This window comes from Lampris incognitus, chromosome 10 (assembly GCF_029633865.1).
Source record: "Lampris incognitus isolate fLamInc1 chromosome 10, fLamInc1.hap2, whole genome shotgun sequence".
Classification (NCBI taxonomy): Eukaryota; Metazoa; Chordata; class Actinopteri; order Lampriformes; family Lampridae; genus Lampris; species Lampris incognitus.
Genome location: NC_079220.1, coordinates 50,279,683 through 50,298,539, shown reverse-complemented (window position 1 = coordinate 50,298,539; position 18,857 = coordinate 50,279,683). Strand labels below are relative to the sequence as shown.

Sequence of the window (18,857 nt, the reverse complement as noted above, 5' to 3'; positions counted from 1 at the left end):
ACAGTTAGCTCCGTTGCTACCGGCAACCCCGTGCGATCCTTTCTAAGATAGTCAAATGCTGTGTGATAAGAGAAGAGTCTTTATAAACCACTAGTGTGAAGTCAAAGAAAATAAAATAAACTTGGCTTTTTTCATGAGGTGTCATCACCCATTGTATTTATGCCGGTGTAGGAAAAAAAACACATTTTACATCTTCATAGGAGGATTTCACTATATGTTCCAAGCTCCTCATTTCTGCAGTAATGCCTTTTTATCTAAATCAATGAGTATTGTATACCACTGAAACAGTCTGGGTGTCATGGCGGCTCAGTGGTTAGCAATGTTACCTGGATCGCCACCTTGCCGTGTTGGAGAAGCTTGCGTGTACCAATGATCCCAAGAGCTATGCCGTCCGGAGCTTGGCTCTTGGTAGGGTCACCCAAGGCGGATAGGTCAAAGGGGAGGTTCCAGACCAAGTGCGATCCAACAAAGACCTCAATGGCAGAACTGGTGGAAGATGCCTCCAGGTCACAACAGCAAGGAAGATGGGTGAAGGCTGCAACAGAGGGTGGTCCCCAATCGTCTTGTTTCTCCATGCCATTGGACTCTTGCCACCCCCTGCTAAGGACTGTTTGGTGGCTCCAGGCGCATCAGCCCTCCAGGTAAAAAAGCTGTCATGCGCAGGCATCCTCCCATTATGTGGCTCCAGGATCGGCCTCTACACCCACCTGAGGACCCAGAGGGACCCAGAGGGAGGATGGCCACACTCGACCTCAAGTAACCGCCGATGATGATGATGGAAGCATGAAGGTCCTGGGTTTGATCCTGGCACTTTTCTTTGGAGAGATAGCTTGTTCTTTCTGTACGTGTGTGTGGGCTTCTTCCTGCAGTCCAAAGACATACATGATAGGTGAAATACAGGCTCTACATTGTCCATAGATACTGTATGAATGCTGTGTGTGGGACCCTGTGATGGACCAGGGACCTATCCAGGATGTCTCCCTGCCCTCTGTCCAATGTCTGCTGGGATAGGCATTAGCCCTCCTTGAATTAATAGCAAGTACAATCCTGTATCAGAACCCTAACAACTGTACGTGATATTGCGAGCGCAAATTGCTCATGTCCCATGACTCAACCAACATATGTAATTAGCCTACAAAAGACAAAAAATGAGACCAATCCCAACCGTGCATTGCTAGAAGTAAACATAATAGCAAGTAACTAATTATTACCAGCATCTGTGCCCACTGTGGTGTCAGGCTGGTGTAGATTGCAGGGTAAAAAGCTGCCCATACTCCTTCACAATGAGAAAAACTACTGCTGGTTGCTGTGGATACAGGGATGTGTGTGTCATACAAGGCTGGTTGGTTATAGCTATAATTGTGATAGTTAAAAAAGTGATGCTTTTAATTCATCTTCCTTTAATCCCTCTTTATCCATCCCCTCAATCCAGATGCATTGTTAAATTCATTCAGTGATCAGTGCCTATCCATCCTCGACCAAATTGCACTGTTTAAAACTAGGAAACAAAAATCAAATAACCTCCCCCGGCTGAATGATCACACTTGTGCCCTTAGAAAACTCTGCAGAAAATCAGAACAACAATAACAGGTCAACAAGTCTGAATTAACACATAACACCCTTAAAAACCAAATGTTAATTTACCAGAAGATAGTTAAAGATGCGAGATCAGCGTACTTCTCTGAACTAATATCAAGAAATAACCACAATCCTAAAATTCTCTTTAGGGCAATTGATTCTGTTATTAATGGTCCCTCCGCTTCTCTTTTTGAACCTGATGTTGAGTTGTCTGAAAAATTTCTCACTCATTTTATAAATAAGGTGGCGAATATCAGGTCCAAAATCCAGCCAGGATCTTGCATTCGTTCCATTCCCCATGTTAGTTCTACCTCTTTTACCCAGTTTAAACCAATTACAATACCAGCGTTAGAGAGTACAGCCTCCAATATGAACTCTTCTCTTACATCTTAAACATCATTCCCACTAAGCTACTCAAGGAGGTATTTTTAACTATCAGCCCTGTTATTCTGCAAATTCTTAATAATTCTCTGGCCTCAGGTTCTTTTCCAGACAGTTTTAAACACGCCATTGTTCACCCATTGCTGAAGAAACCTAATTTAGATCCCCTATCCCTAAGTAACTACAGACCAATCTCCAAATGGTCTTTTCTATCTAAGGTTCTGGAGAGAGTAATTTCTTCTCAGTTGATTTCTTTTATGAACACATTGTTTTTTAATTTAACAGTTTCCGGTTTAGTCTGAGAGCACTTCATAGTACCGAGACAGCTCTAGTTAAGGTCACTAATAACCTACTGCTGGCTGCAGATAGAGGTGAGTGCTCGATTTTAGTTCTTTTAAACTTAAGTGCTGCCTTAGCTTATTATGCTCTTACCTCACCAACAGAACATTTTCTGTTGTTCTGGGTAACTGTTTCCTCAATGGCTCAGTTGAGTTGTGGTGTCTCTCAAGGCTCAGTTCTTGGCCCCCTTCTCTTTTCTTTAGACACGCTGCCCCTTGGCCAGGTAATTCAAAATCACAATATGCTCTACCATTTTTAGGCTGATGACACTCAGTTATACATGCCACTAAAACTCACAGATCTTACCGCCCTAGCAAATCTCATAATTTGCAAATCTCATAATTAATGATGCCAAGTCTGAGGTCATTTTGTTTGGTCACCCATATTCCATTAGCCCTTTTGTTACTAATCTTGGTGGTTTGTCAGGTGGCTAGCAGCCTCCTAGCCACCTGAAAGACAGGTTAAGCAGGCTGCTGGGAATCTTGGGATAAAATTCCATGCTAACCTTCAGTTTCAAATCAAACATGCTGTTCAGTCATGCTTTCTCCAGCTCAAGGTAATCTCCAGAATTAGGTCATTTTTATCAATTGCCAATCTGCAAAAAGTTGTACGTGCTTTTAACTATTCTTGGCTTGACTATTGTAAGGCACTTTATTCTGGTATCAGCAAGAGCTCCTTCCATCATCTGCAGTTCGTACAAAACGCTGCTGCTCAGCTCATTACCAGGACAAAGAGGCATGGCCATATCACTTCTGTGCTTGCGTCCCTACACTGGCTCCCTGTTATATTTTGAATTGATTTATTGCTCACATTTAAGGCTTTAAATAGTCTTGCTCCTACATACTTTTCTGATTTATTGACCTGGCATATGCCCCCTCGACCATTAAGATCCGCAGATGGAGCCCTGCTGGTTATTCCTAGGTCTCGGTTTGTTACAAAGGGTGATCAGGCTTTTGCTGTTAGAGCCCCACTACGGAACACTCTTCCTGTCGAACTAAGACAAACCAAGTCTCTAGCTTCTTTTAAATCTTGTCTTCAAACTTTTCTTTAATGAAAGCTTTTACAAATGTTTGGTATTTCTTTTTATTTATTTATGCTGTCTTGATGCATGCTCAATAATCCAGGTAAGAAAACCAAAGAAGGTTGAATCAGTTCATCTGGATATGTTTACTGGCAGATACGTTTCATCACACAACTAAGTGACATCTTCAGTCTAAATTGACTGCAGGTATCCCCACCCCTTATAAAAAATACAGTTGCAGATTGCATAACGGCTGAAAGGAACGACCAGTTTCATATGCAAATATGGGTGTGACCATTTACCAGAGTTTCAGTGGCCATGTGTACTATTTACTGAGGATTTGGGAATGTTTGTAATCACAGCGTTGTAAGACGGTGACAGATGTACTCTTAGGCACCCCCCCCCCCCCTCGGTTCAGGGATGGTCGTTGCTTCTATTTATAAGGTGTGGGAATACCTGCAGTCAGTTTAGACTGCAGATGTCACATATGCCCCTTTCACACTGGTCAAAAAAACCCCATTAACATCCACCTTTGGTCAATGTAACATTAACCACCAAAGGCGGATGTTAGCGGGGGTTTTTTGGCCAGTGTGAAAGGGGTATTAGTTGAGTGATGAAACACATCTGTCAATACATGTTGTATCCAGATGAACTGATTCAACCTTATTTGATTTATTTATACTGTTTTTATTTTTGCTCTTACTTATTTGGTCTTACTCTTCTTTTTTTTTTTTTTTTTTGCCTTGTCTGGTTTTATTTCTTTGTAAAGCACGTTGTAACATTGTTTTAGAAAAGTGCTATATAGATAGTTATTATTATTAAGTTGTTATAATAATGATAACAATATTAATGTTATTGCATTACTACCCATACCCTACTATTGTTACTACTACTACTAACTGTAATTGTACATGGCACTTTGTAAACGAACTTAGAAGATAAGAAACGGAGGAAAATAAAACAACTAGCATAGACTAAAACAGCCAAAATCTCAGCCATAATGAAAGACAGATAGAACAAATAAATACCAGATGAGATGGCAAGGATACAACAAAAGCATACGAGTAAAGCATAAGAATGTTTGGAAGCCAGCAAATAATCTACAATCACTAATATATGTCTTTTTAGAGACAGCGTCAAGCTAAGTATAGTTTGCTGATTTATTTTAAAGCCAGTAATAAGCTTGAGGTACTGGTGTTTACTGATGTTAAGTTTTCTAGACTTCTCACTAAATCAAATGTAATTTGGATGTGTTTCCAATCCTTGCTAGAGGTAGGTGGGAGAAGAGGGCAGTCCACCAGTCGCAGGGTCTGGTGTAGTTTAGATGCAGAAGCAGACAGGGCCTGTCAGACAGGCCACTTCATATAGACTACAATGTGGGAATCCTAGCAGGGCCACATGAAATTCATAAAGCCATAGTTAGCCACAGTTCAATCTGCCTCTCAAATTTGGTGGGTCCTCTCCCGCTGTTATGTTAAAGCTTCGGCACACAGACTGAGAAATGGTGCTTTTCCTACAAAATTAAAGAGGTTTAATGGTAAAACATGCACCCTCGGACTCTTTCACCCCAGGCAAAATACTGTAAATGGGCCCAGTAGGCCTACAACAAACTCTGAGTGACTCTTGTGGATGCATAGTTGCACACCTGATGGCTTTTACAGTCACCAGGCCTTGATCACCATAGAAACAGCAACATCCATTCAACATCCATGCAAAAAAAAAAGCTGATGTTTTTTTCTTTGTGACTCCTCAATGCCATGCTCTAGTGAGATATGTGCAAAAATAAGAATGTAAATGAACAATTGTCATCTTTGGCGGTGTCTAGAATATGGGGCCTGTATCCCTGTCGACGTTGCCATTTCAGTCACAGCATTGTATGAAGAGCCGTGTTCTGTGAGCAAAACCTGGCACGGAGGATGAATGACTTGTTCCAGAGAGAGACTTCCAGAAAACCCACTCAGTCAGGAGATCACTGCATTTCACACTCTGCCTAACACTCTTGTATGTAGTCCCAATGAGGAGATTCTGAACAGCCAGGAGCTGTGTGTGTGTGTGTATGTGTGTGTGTGTGTGTATGTGTGTGTGAGAGAGAGAGATTGTGCACGCGTGCTTGTGTGTGTGTGTGTGTGTGTGTGTGTGTGTGTGTGTGTGTTAAACACTTGGACACTTTGCTGCAGGACACATAGTGAAAGACTCATTGTGTTAGCAGCTTGGCTTGGTAGCTTGTTGCATAAAATCTATGACCGCTCATCCTCACATGGTTTAATAGATTTTGTTTTTCCTCTACTGCCTTGCTTGTCTTGATCTCATACAGCAAAACTAAAAGACAAATGAGTGCTAAATAGTCTTGCATTATTAAAGGACTGATGGCAGGCATACTTCTTTCTCTCTCTCTCTCACAAGGAATTTGAGATTGCTTTGAGGAGCGCAGCGATTCATCCCAACATATTACTTGCGAGTGGATCCATAGACGCAAGGAAACGATCTTAATTCCGTGAATTCCAGGGTTCTTTCGGCACAAGCAGTTGCAGTGATGACATCATGTCCTCACCAATGCATGAAGCATAAAACCACTGTCTCCCCACTTCTCACAAAGTCTCTTGCCTTAGGATGAGTAAGATCCATTTTTCATGGAGCCAGAGCAAAACTGACACCCATAAGTTGACTGGCCACAGAAAGCCAATAAATGGTGGAAATATTGGGCAATCATGTGTGATTACATGGTAATGTGTGCGCCACATGGGGAATTTGTGTGGTTTTACTGATGTGCTTCATTCAGCTAACATTTTACATGACTCATATATATTGTATTTATGCAGGAGGCGCGACCTGTAAGAGATTGGAGACTGCAAGACGGTGACAGGGGAGACCGTAGCTAGGCGGCATCGGATGGTGGTCTGTAGGATGACTTTGGAGATCAAGAGGAGAAAGAGAAGGAAGGCAGAGCTAAGGATCGGCTGGTGGAAGTTGACGAAGGAAGACTGTTGTGTGGCGTTCAGGGAGGAGCTAAGACAGGCGCTGGGTGTTGGTGAAGAGCTGACGGATGGCTGGGCAGCCACTGCAGAAATAGTGAGGGAGACGGCTAGGAAGGTACTTGGTTTGTCATCTGGACAGAGGAAGGAAGACAAGGAGACTTGGTGGTGGAATGAGGACGTACAGGAAAGTATACGGAGGACGAGGCAAAGAAGAAGTGGGATAGTCAGCGAGATGAAGAAAGTAGACAGGAGTACAATGACGTGGCGTAAAGCAGAGAGAGAGAGGTGGCGAAGGCAAAGGAAAAGGCATTTGGCGAGTTGTATGAGAAGTTAGACACTAAGGAAGGAGAAACGGACTTGTACCGATTAGCTATAGACAGAGGGGCCGAGCTGGGAAGGATATGCAGCCGGCAAGGGCGATCAAGGACAGAGACGGAAATGTGCTGAGAAGTGAAGAGAGTGTGTTGAGAAGGTGGAAGGTGTACTTCGAGGGGCTGATGGATGAAGAAAATGAGAGGTGTGGGTTGGATGACGTGGGGATAGTGAATCAGGAAGTGCAGTGGATTGGAAGTGAGGGCAGCTATGAAGAGGATGAAGAGTGGAAAGGCGGTTGGTCCAGACATACCTGTGGAGGCATGGAGATGTTTAGGAGAGGTGGCAGTGGGGTTTTTAACTAGATCATTTAACACAATCTTGGAAAGTGAGAGGATGCCCGAGGAGTGGAGAAGAAGCATGCTGGTACCGATTTTCAAGAATAAGGGTGTTGTGCAGAACTGTAGCAACTACAGAGGTATATAGTTGATCAGCCACAGCATGAAGATATGGGAAAGAGTAGTGGAAGCTAGGTTAAGAGGAGAGGGGACGACTAGCGAGCAGCAGTATGGCTTCATGCCAGGAAAGAAGCACCACAGATGTGATGTTTGCTTTGAGAGTGTTGATGGAGAAGGTCCAGAGAAGGTCTAGAGAAGGTCAGAAGGAGTTAGATTGTCTCTGTGGTTCTAGAGAAAGCACATGGCAGGGTGCTGAGAGAGGAGTCAAGTCAATTTTATTTATATAGCCCATTATCACATGAGATACTGGGTATATTGGGAAAAGGATGCTGAATGTGGAGCTGCCAGGCAAGAGGAAGGCCGAAGAGGAGGTCTATGGGTGTGGTGAGGGAGGACATGCTATGGTTGGTTAGGTGCAGGTGGTTGGTGTGACAGAGGAAGATGCAGAGGACAGGAAGAGATGGAAACGGATGATCCGCTGTGGCGACCCCTAACGGGAGCAGCCGAAAGGGGGAAGACGCTATAGTTGTATTACATTTAAATTCTCCATGTGACCAGCAGAGGTTGCTCTTAAACTCTAGGGCCCCTTCGAAGTCAGAAGTCGAAGTTAACCACATTGCTTTACACATGCAACAGCTGTGCCCCTCATAGACCGTTGTAATATGTGGCCCATGTTGTGCTGTCTCCATATGGGCCGGGCTATCCAGCCTTTGCAATCTGCTGTCGAACAGCAATTACCTTATTGTACAGATTACTTGCAGTACAATACCAGCTGTACCGCCGCCTCCCAGCTCTCCTGGCAGTCAGAGGGATCATGGAGCTTTGTCGACTACATTTCTTAGCACATGACCCATTCCCTTCTCTTTGAAGGCAACATCTGACCGAGGAAGTCTGACCAACATGCCCTGTGTAGGCTTTCTCTGGGTGTGTGTAATCGTAGACCTGTGTGGTCCTACTCACAACGCTGGTCATACGAGCAACAAAATATTGTGCCAGATTCAGGCATCTTTAAATATTCACTCATCCTGATCCTTGATCCTTACATTATAGGTGCAGGCAGTACACATTCTGACTGGTTTATAGCGAGTAAGTCCTAAACCAGGCGGCAGACAGACAGGCAGACAGGCAGGCAGGCAGACAAACAGAAAGGCAGACAGGTGGGTAGGTAGACAGACAGACAGACAGAAATACAGGTAAGTAGACAAACAAGCAGACAGACAGGCAGGCAGACAGACAGATAGACAAGCAGGCAGACAGACAGAGAGAAATACAGGCAGGCAGGTAGACAGACAGAAATACAGACGGGCAGGCAGACAGATAGACATACAGACAAATACAAACAGGCAGGCAGACACAGAGGCAGACAGACAGACAGACAGACAGACAGACAGACAGACAGACAGACAGACAGACAGACAGACAGACAGACAGACAGACAGACAGGCAGGCAGACAGAGAGACATACAGACATACAGACAGGCAGACAAGCAGACAAGCAGACAGGCAGACAGACATGCAGACAGACAGGTAGGACATTTGTGACCAGAAAGGTTTTTGTTTAACTATGGTCCTGGGGTGGTGCCTTGTTAACGTGAGAAAAATGATCTGTCCAGATGATCCGTCCTCTAACTCACAATACCGACATAATCCACTGGCTCAATATAGTATGCGCCAAACCAACAAAGACTGTTTCATAATAACAACACGAGCAAGACCGCTGGTACGAGGCAAAGACAAACTCACTCAGGTTATGTAGCTGCTATAGCCTGTCACTGCCATTCAAACCGCTTAAGAATAGTTTCATACTTCCTGAAAGTTGTTGGGGAAAAAACTCTGTCCTGATTTGGCCAGTCCGACTCACATGCCGCGTGTTGTTGTTGTTGTTTAAAAATCACAAATAGTCAGGCGTAGCTCTGTACTATCATGAGGAAGCAAACCCTATGTCACTTTGGGAAAGTCAAACCGTTTTGAAAGGTGAACTCTGGGTCACCTGAACAAACACAACCTGCTGCGTTTGTTGGCAGGTTAGACACACGACAAAGACGGCACAAGGCCAGATTGGGAATGACAAAGTCTGACGCAGTAATGCGCCGACTCCCAGTCACAACGTGTCGAAACTCAACGATAAGTACAATTGTAGGGAAGAACATTTGCCCTTTCCCTGCTCACCAGACCCAGCAGGCCATGTGGCTGCGTGTTTTACATACAAGAACAAAAGCTCGTCAGATTTTGAAATCCAATATGACGCTGACATGTTATTTACATAAACAACCCGTTTGCACCGCATTTATTCAAGCCCCGGCTTGATGTCACTAACGTAGCCCGGCGAACGGGAACAAACGACCCGTTTCATGTCCCGGTTGAAAGGTTAACCTCTCCTCCAGCTTCACTTGTTTTTGGATTTTTGGCACAGATTTACAGCAGTCCTCGGGGGGGGGGTGGGGGGGTGGATGAACTCCTAACAGTGAATCGGATCTTTATGTGAGCGGGATCTGCTTCACACAGACCGCATTGTCAGCTCAGAAGTTCGGGCCGCACAACCGAGGCATTCACGGGTGTCGGCTCAAAGCAGAGCCTCTTGAGAGTAATGATCTTATAAAACATTGCCCTTTCTTTCCCGAAGATGCCTTTGCCCTCTTTTTGAGGCAATTAGGCCCCGAGACAAGGGCGGCATATAAATGTTCGTTTTCTGTATTTGTCAGGATCGGCGAGGACTCGTTTCCTCAGAGCTGCCATTTAAGGCCATAAAATGAGTTTTGACAGCCAGCCTCTCACATGTCTTTCCTTCCAATGGGTCAGGTAAAATGAGAGAGAGACATAGAGAGAGAGAGAGAGAGAGAGAGAGAGAGAGAGAGAGAGAGAGAGAGAGAGAGAGAGAGAGAGAGAGAGAGAGAGAGAGAGAGAGAGAGAGAGAGAGAGGAGCCTGTACTCCTATTACGCTCCCTATCCACCTGTCAACATGACATTCCTTCTGGCCTTTCCTTGTTCTGCAACAGGCAGAGACAGGCTCAGCCCTACACGATTGTGACTGCAGCCCGGTTGCACAGGTGTTATAGTGGCAACGTGGTGCTAAATTAAAATTTCACAAGGGGAATGGACGGTAGAAAAACTGGAACGGAACAATTTTCCATTCCATTCCATTATCCAAGCCGCTTATCCCAATCGGGGGGTCGCGAGGATGCTGGAGCCTATCCCAGCAGCCATTGGGCGGCAGGCGGGGGAGACACCCTGGACAGAAGAATTTCCCTTTTATTTCAGTGACCGACTGCAGAATCGTGTGTGCATGTGTGTGTGTGTATGCGCCCATGCAAGTTTATGTGTATGCTTTTTTTTGTTGTTGTTTTGCTGTGAGTCCATAGTACATAGTCGTAGTTATAGCTTAAAGCAGACGGATGATAGTTTGAACCCCACAACCAGGTGTGTAGAAACCGTGTCTTGCCAGGTGGAACCAGTTTGTCTTGTGTGGTTATGGGTTCGTCTTAGTGGACTGACACGTTTGAGGTGTGTGGTAATGAGCTGGGAAGCAGCCAGGCCGTACACATCAGCCGTTGAGGCTGATGCTCATATCACATTTCATCTGTGGCACCGTGTGGCCGCTCTCCCAAGACTGCACGGTTCTCATTTCCTTCAACAAGAAGCCGTCGAATAGTAGTCGTTGTTTTCTCTCTCCGGTGTCCAGCAGGAGTTGCAAAGTCGCATTCGTTCGTTACCCAACACAGGTTTTCATATTTTCGACGTGATGCTCAGCTGTGGGGTTTTTTTTTTTTTAATGAAAGCAAGCTACAAAAACCAGCGTTCTCCTCAACGGATGTGGTGCCGCAATATTGCATACGTCAGCGGTACGCTGCTGTCTGTCTGTGTGTGTCAATCACTCCCTGCAAACTCAACAACAGCGTGTGTGTGTGTGAGAGAGCGAGAGTGAGAGCGAGAGAGTGAGAGCGAGAGAACTGAAAATTGAATTGAAAATTGAGAGGGAGAGAGAGATAGTGTGTGTGTGAGAGAACGAGACAGAGTGTGTGTGCGTGAGAGGGGGGGAGGTGGAGAGAGAGAGAGAGAGAGAGAGCGAGAGAGAATTGAAAATTGAATTGAAAATTGAGAGAGGGAGAGAGAGAGTGTGTGTGAGAGAACGAGACAGTGTGTGTGCGTGAGAGAGGGGGGAGGAAGAGAGAGAGAGACAGAGAGAGAGAGAGAGAATTGAAAATTGAGAGAGGGAGAGTGTGTGTGAGGGAACGAGACTGTGTGTGCGCGTGAGAGAGAGAGGGGGGAGAGAGAGAGAGAGGGGGAGAGAGAGAGAGCGAGAGAGAGAGAGAGAGAGAGAGAGAGAGAGAGAGGGAGAGGGAGAGGCGTCATCTGCCAAGGCACGTTTGCGCCACACCGACAGGTTCGCAGCGGGGCAAAACATTGGCTGGGTCCGAAGTCCTCCGCGTGGAAGCCACGCCCTTTGAGCGCTCGAGACAAACTCTTTTCTTCTTCTTCGCAGCCAGAACTTCAGTCGGTGCCTGGTTCCGTCCGGAAGCGCGGCGTTCAACGAGGTTTTTAAAGTCACCGACGTGCTCCCCCCTACTCCTCCTCCTCCCTCCTCCACATCGTTATTTTGCGTCGGAATCGGAAGGTTTTTCCGACGCGCGCGAGACAAGCAGAACTCCCTCGACTCGGAGCTCCGACGGAGACCAAGATGGTGCTGAAGTCGGAAGACGGAGTCGGTGAGTCGAGATCCCTTTTCCGTTAAAGCCGTTCGGCGTGAACGCCGGGTGCGGGACTTCCCAGTTCGAGCGGGCGGGGACGTCGAGGACGTTCGCCCACGCAAACTCGAAATCCGCGAGACCGGTACTTTTTGGGTTGGTAGGCGGCAGTCCCGGCGCGGTCGGGAGCCCACGGCGGCCTGGTCCGCCGTGGGCTCCCGACCGCGCCGGGACTGCCCAGTGCTGGGTTTGTACTGGTCGTTTCAGTCCCACCTTATCCAACCTAATAGTCCGCCAGAGCCGTTACAGCCACTCGCTCTTCCCTCACCTCAGGGGGGGGGGGCGTGTACCTGCGTGTACTTGCGTGTACTTGTACAACTCGACGCTTATAAAGCTGTGAAAACAAGCAGTATTGTCCTTTCCGCAAGTACACTGGAGAGCAGCGGCCCAGGCTGTACATGCGTATTACTTGTAGGCTATTTTAGACTTGCTGAGTACTCCATGCTTTTGTTAGAGGTATTAACAAGTGCTATGTAGGCTGGTACTTGTACTTTAAGTGACACTTTTTTTTTCATTATGCTACTTTATAAGTAGTTCTCCAAAGCTGGTGTACTTTTGAAAATATGCTTCAAAGTGTGCCCATTTTTTTTTGGTCCTCAGGGTTTATATAACATGTCATGATGTAGGCTCTAGGTATTAGATTAGTTTGCTCGTGGCATATTCTATATTAGTGTATTTCATCTGTTAGATTGTCTGCTAAACAACATTGCCAAAGCCCTGTTCAATGTATGCAAAACTAGACTTTCTTCCCACCATATTTACATTCTTCACAGGTTGATCACTTCTAACAACAATAGTGATAATAATAGCAGACATCGTAATCTAAATGCTGTGGCTGGACATTTTTGTTTTTTTGTGTGTGCCAGTAATGTTTTAGTCTAAAGACCGTACAGGGCCATTTTCCAGTGACGACTTGAAGCACCGTGAATAGAGAGCCATGTCTCAGCAACAGGTGTGTGAACGGTCCTACACATGGCTGCAAATGACAAAGGGAGCTTGTCACGGCATTGTGTTGGGGTTGGAATAAAATGTCTGCATACACTGGTTGTTCTTTCTCGGGTATATACCTGTGTTGTCTTCATTGCAACGGTTCCCAGCTCTGGCCCTCAGGACCCCGGTGCTGCTGGTCTTCTATTCTGCGAGATTTTAGATTTGGCACAACAGGTGAACGTCCAGCTACCTACAAGAACAGAAAACCTGCTGTGTCCCAGGGTCCTGAGGACAGTAGTTGGGGAACTAGAGATTTAATGGGAAGCAATGTGTTTGTTCCGGGAGTCCTTTTCGTCTCCTGAGCCTGGCTAGCTAGTCAGCATTAACTAACAGAATTTGAGTTGCATCACTATTAATCGCGTTAGTGGAACAGTGCACCTCGGACTGATTGATCTGGTTATGTGCTGCCGCCTTTGTTCTCCCGAGCCAGTTAGAGAGCCAGGGGTTGCACTGTTACGGATTAAATGGGACTCGAGACTTTCGGTTTAGAATTGAGATCACGATTCTCACTCGTAATTACTAGACACACCGACTTTGTGGAAGAAATATTGTAATTACATATATACATTCTTTTGCACGAATTGCAATGTGTGCATAATATTAGTTCAGATGATTTTAAAGTGTAATTATTACAGAAATGGATGAGTAAATAAGTACCTAAGCTTATGTGGGTGCCATGAGTGTGTGGCTCTTTTTTTCCCTTTTTTTTTAACTGAAACTGAAATGATGGCAGTGATGGAGGTAAGCGTCGCCCAACCATTTTGTATTCTGACACCTAGCTAGCTGGTTTGTCCGAACTGCAGTTTTTTTTTTCTTTCAGTGAACTGATCTTTCTGTTTTTGCTAAATTTGGCATTAGTCGAGTAATTGCAACCAATAAACAATTTCCAAGATATTTAGCTTAAGTAAGTTGGGAAATTGAATCAACGTGGATCAGCTGCACACAAAAATCAAATTTGCGTTTGCATCGTGTAACACTTCCAAGTCGTGCTATATATAGGCCGCTTGCTGAGGATGTGGATCGTCAGTCCTCGCTAGTCGTGATTTCCCGATAGAATGTTTATGGAGACTGTTGACGTCCGGCCTGCGTATTGCATCTACATGTACATGTTGCATGCTTGCGACCAAATGCATTGGTCACAGCAATTAAGGGTCGCTTGGTTTTATGAACGGGTTGTCCAAATGCAAATACTGCAGAATCAAGGCCATTTATGGTTTGAATCGCTTTGTGAAATAAAGCTAGACAGCGGTTTTAAAACAATAAACTGTGCAGCCAAAGCTTAAGCTGCCGAGTCGACATTTTCTATGGTCAGATACAGTCCTTCAGTGGTCTACCACTGATGTACAGTCCATCACTTCATTACATTTGACCTTACATTTTCTTACATATATATATTGTGTTTTTTTTCTGGAAACCCTCAGTGGTGTTGTTGATAAAAGTGCTCACAAATGTGTGTGTGTGTGTGTGTGTGTGTGTGTGTGTTTATGCCTTAGATTCTCTTTTTTACTTTGCATGACTCTTTTTACTTTTTTCCGGCATGAGCATTGTTGAAGAGAGCCAGAGAAATAACATCATTGCCAACTACTGCTTTATTGTAATTGTGCATATGACGAATAAATAACTTGAACTATTCTGTAATTTTCCTGCACTGCGACACCATGTTAAATTCCTGTATAGTAACACATTTGGCATTTGACGCTGTGTGACTCACATTTACGGCTGACTCAGATCGAGCAGCGACGTGATCAAAAGTTATTGAAAATTTTTTGATAAGCCAAAAAATTACGAGTTATAAAGGAACAACTTCCTCTGGGTTGCAGTCAAAACAGGAAGTGTTGCATATTCGTGTCACTGCCCGATCAGAGTCAATCATAGATGTGATTAGCGCATGTGCGAGGGTAAATTGTTTACCCAGCTTTATTATATTATGAAAATAAAGACTGGGTTAGAGTTAGACCAAAATGGTTGTATAGCAAACCTTTTCGTTTTTGAAAGTGCAAATTCATATTAGACTTGGTCGCATTCGTGCGAGGGTCTGCCTAGGAGGCTGCACATCCACAGACTGACAGGCAAAATGTTTTTATTAGGTCAAGTCAATCTTATTTGTATAGCCCGATTTTTTTTTTTTAGCTTAAGCGCTGCATATTAACAACTCCCCCCCCCCCCCGCCTCATATTTCCGGTTCAGTCGACTTGGGCGCTGCACAGTAGTGTTATAATGGCAGGAAAAACACTGGGTTTTCTGTCCGTGTGTGCATGTATCTGTCCGCTGCTAATCTTGCATACTACTGGGCCTGTCAGCCTAATAAGTTTTGTGCACAGTTATTACTGTATGATCAAGGATCTCTCGGGGTTGTGGTGATTCAAAACCTTTGAAAACCCTGTTTTATACCGCAATTGAGTGCCAACTCCTCAGCTGGTTTTTCGCCTAAATCCAAGCACCAGAGAAGGGGAGATAGTCCTGGCAGGGATCTGCACTCTACTGAGTGCAGTCCTCTAGTTTTTACTGGATTACCCAATTTCCCCTGGGGGATGAAAGTATTCTGATTCTGATTCTGAATTGAGGAAAGAAGGAACGGGCGATGCTCTTGAAGTCCATTTGTCTCTGCCACTTAGAAGCGGGTGGTTTTCGAAAAATAGAGTAGTTATCACTAATGGGTCTCTAATGAGCAGACCTGAGGGATGTAATGGGCCCTTTATAACAATGGGCCCTGCCTGGCACTAATGCCCTGGCGGCTTGATAATCAGGGTCCCCCTTTCCATAATCATATTTTGCCCATTTCTGTACATTAGTTTCATCCCTTCTCTCCACTGTGAGTCAATATGCAGGGGAGTTACTAGTGTAATGCAATCGGTCTAATGTGTGTTTACAGTAGAGTATAATCTTGTTTGGCTGTCAAGTTCTATGTTTAACTCAGCTTCAATATTATACACCATCCTCCACAGCTGAACAAATTTCTGGCTTGATTTAGGGCACTTTTTAGACTGTTTTACAGCTGCACAATTGATCATAGAAAATCATATATTGCCACTGCAGTTTCTACAAGGACTGTAATACAATAGATATATCCTCACTTAAATACTGACATATTGGTAATCATTTGGTGTTGGCTGTGTTGAATGATATGATTTTATTAGATGGTTTAAGATTGATTTAAAATTCTCATCAAATCATCAAGATTATCCCTTTACCAAGCAAATGTTTGAGGTTATGCAAAAAATTGTGCAACTGGTATTAACAGCTAATTTGTGGTATCGTTAGCTAATTCTCATGCCCCCGTCAAGCCAAGCCTCGTCACAGCTTTGTTTGTTGCAAAAACTGTATAGTATTATGTGTGGCGTTATTATCTTTGTCCCAGGGTTACATCGCTAACATCGGGTGGATGAGAAGGTAGATGAGAGTGTGAAAGGGATTTTCCGTCAGTCTGTGCTCTGTCAATAACACGTACCTATGGCCCTTCTCTCTAACTGGAAGAATATACCCCACATTGAGCCTGTTGCGAAGGATTTTGAGACCACAACAGGACAAATTCAAAACTGTCCTTGCGTAGAGTGTTTAAATGGGTATTTAGAGAAATGTCAGGCTCAGTAGACTGGCAACCCTAACAATGCAAGCCCCTGAAATCCTTCACTTCCATTGTTACCATCCTTTTTTTTGTTGTATTGTCCTCCACTTGGATCTAATTTTATCTCGCTCCTTTTGCAGCACTGATCTGTGAGTGATTGTCTTGTCTGCAGCAGGTAGAGACACGCCCGGAGTAATTTTCTTCATATTGCAGCACAAACACAGATCAGTTGTGCTGATTGGGCCTGAAATTTCAAAATGGTGCCTGCTGGTCCTCCGCAGGAAATGCATCTCAAAAATCATGATGTTGTGCCAACAGTATGAAGCGCCGTCACAGTTTTTGGGTGCAGTTACGCTTGCCTGCATATTTTGCAGAACACCATTTGCATATAATTTGCCCAGACTGTAGGACAATGAGTTGTGAGTGTAAGTAAGAATCAACTACGACATCTTATTTTTGCATCATTTGATGAGTTGATGTTTAGTTTAGATTTGCTGTCTGATTTGTTTTTGGCTTTTGTAGTGATGGCCGATAATAAGTTGGTGTGTGTTTGTTTGCGTGCATGTGCAAGCCCTTGTGTGCTTGCACGGTTGTCTTTTCAGTCTGGAGAGAATGAAAGGGACGATGACAAAAGAGCCGCTACCATAGAAACGTTGTCAAAGAGGTAAACTGTTCACCCCTGCATGCTCAGCTGTACCGTCCAGCTACTGCTTGTGGGCTGTGTATGTGGGATCAGCCCAGGCACTGTGCATTCCCGGACCCTTTGTTGCCTGCCAAATTTGTGTTGTCGAAATGCGAAATGCATCGTCCTGTGTCTTTTGGTGACCGGGCCAGAGGATTGTTCTTGTGAAGGAGGAAAGAGGGGGTGGCGTGGGTGCACTTGCTTTATTCGTGCCTTTCCCATAGGAAGGGTGGGGATAGCACTGGCTTATACTCCTCCCACATGCTGTAAGAAAAGCTCATAAACAGGAAGCCTAAAAGCTCTGCGTGCCAGGAAGTGACATTCTCCGCAGCCTGACCGCGGGTTAGAGGTTTCTGTACCTACATGTTTTCTACCGCTACATTATGTTGAGAAAGAGACAAAGCAAAAGAGAAATGGAGGACAATAGTGGAAGGGGGAGAAAGAGGGAAAGTGAGAAGTTGGTTAGAACTGTTTGAGCAGTGAGACCAATTCCTGTCTGGTTGCACCATTGTGTTGGGGGGGGGGGGCATTTTCACATTGTCACTGCTCCATCATGTGATTTCTCTCAGTATATGTGTGTCTGTGTGTATTTTAGTTGTCTGAGAGGATGTTGATAGTAGCACAGCCTTGATAAGCATCGGGGTCAGAGGGTTCGCAGGACAAAGGCATGCATTGTGGAAACAGCACAGCACATGTGTACTTAATGCGTTTGAAACAGGCCACCTCGTTGGCCTTAAAAAATGATTAATAGAATCAAATGAGCATGCAAATCAGAGTATAGACGAGTAAAAGAAGTCGAAGTAAGTCGTGTGAGTTGGTGCATGTGGTGTGCACGCTCCTCATGCAGCAGGATGTCAGGATGTTTAAGCCGCAGATCCGTGTGTATGTTTGCTTAATGGCTGTGTCTGCCCCCCCCCCCCGCCCCAAACGTTGACTGCAGTGTTTCCCATCAACTGACATCCCCTTATCTATACATTCCTGGACAGCAGTCGTACCAAAGCCACCAGACTGACTGTGTACTCTGTTGGGGGAATCCTGTTTATCCTGAGCAGGGTGGCAGGGTAATTTCTGTTTGAGAAATTGTGCTGTTTAAACCCTGTGACAGTGTCAGGGGTCACACTGCCATTGATAACATTTATGTGTGTGTGTGTGTGTGTGTGTGTGTGTGTGTGTGTGTGTGTGTGTGTGCTGAGATTTTACCACTGTCGGCTAAAAAAATCTCATAGACTCAATAAACCTCCATCCATCCATCCATTATCCAAACCACTTATCCTGCTGTCAGGGTCCCGGGGATGCTGGAGCGCATCCTAGCAGTCATTGGGCGGCAGGCAGGGAGACACCCTGGACAGGCCACCAGACCATCACAGGCCCCACACACACTCACACACACACACCCACATATTCACACCTAGGGACATTTTAGTACAGCCGATTCACCTGACCTACATGTCTTTGGACTGTGGGAAGAAACCGGAGCACCCGGAGGAAACGCACGCAGACATGTGGAAAACATGCAAACTCCACACAGAGGACGACCCGGGATCACCCCCAAGGTTGGACTACCCCGGGGTTCGAACCCAGGACCTTCCTGCTGTGAGGCGAGGTCCCATGCTAACCACTGCACCACCATGCCGCCCCTCAATAAAGTTGTTCCCCAGAAATTAAGATCAGTCACCTTTTGAAATAACGAAAAGTCGAGACTACATCTTTTGGCCAAAAACGTTTGCTCCATGTGAGCACAACAACTGTGTAAATATCTAAAATGCTAAGGCTGACCTGTTTTACCTTCTTTAAAACGAGGTGAAGGAAGCCTT

General features: G+C 45.0%; 1 protein-coding gene across 1 annotated transcript in view; it reads left to right on the top strand.

The window, feature by feature from the left end:
* Positions 1 to 11,483: 11,483 nt before the first annotated feature.
* The window catches only part of cyth1a (cytohesin 1a), a 40,297-nt gene continuing 32,923 nt past the window's right edge, over positions 11,484 to 18,857 (top strand). Inside the window, exon 1 of the mRNA XM_056288579.1 lies at positions 11,484 to 11,767. Within this exon, the coding sequence (XP_056144554.1) occupies positions 11,740 to 11,767 (28 nt within the window). The 5' untranslated portion in view covers positions 11,484 to 11,739. The remainder of the gene's footprint in view (positions 11,768 to 18,857) is intronic.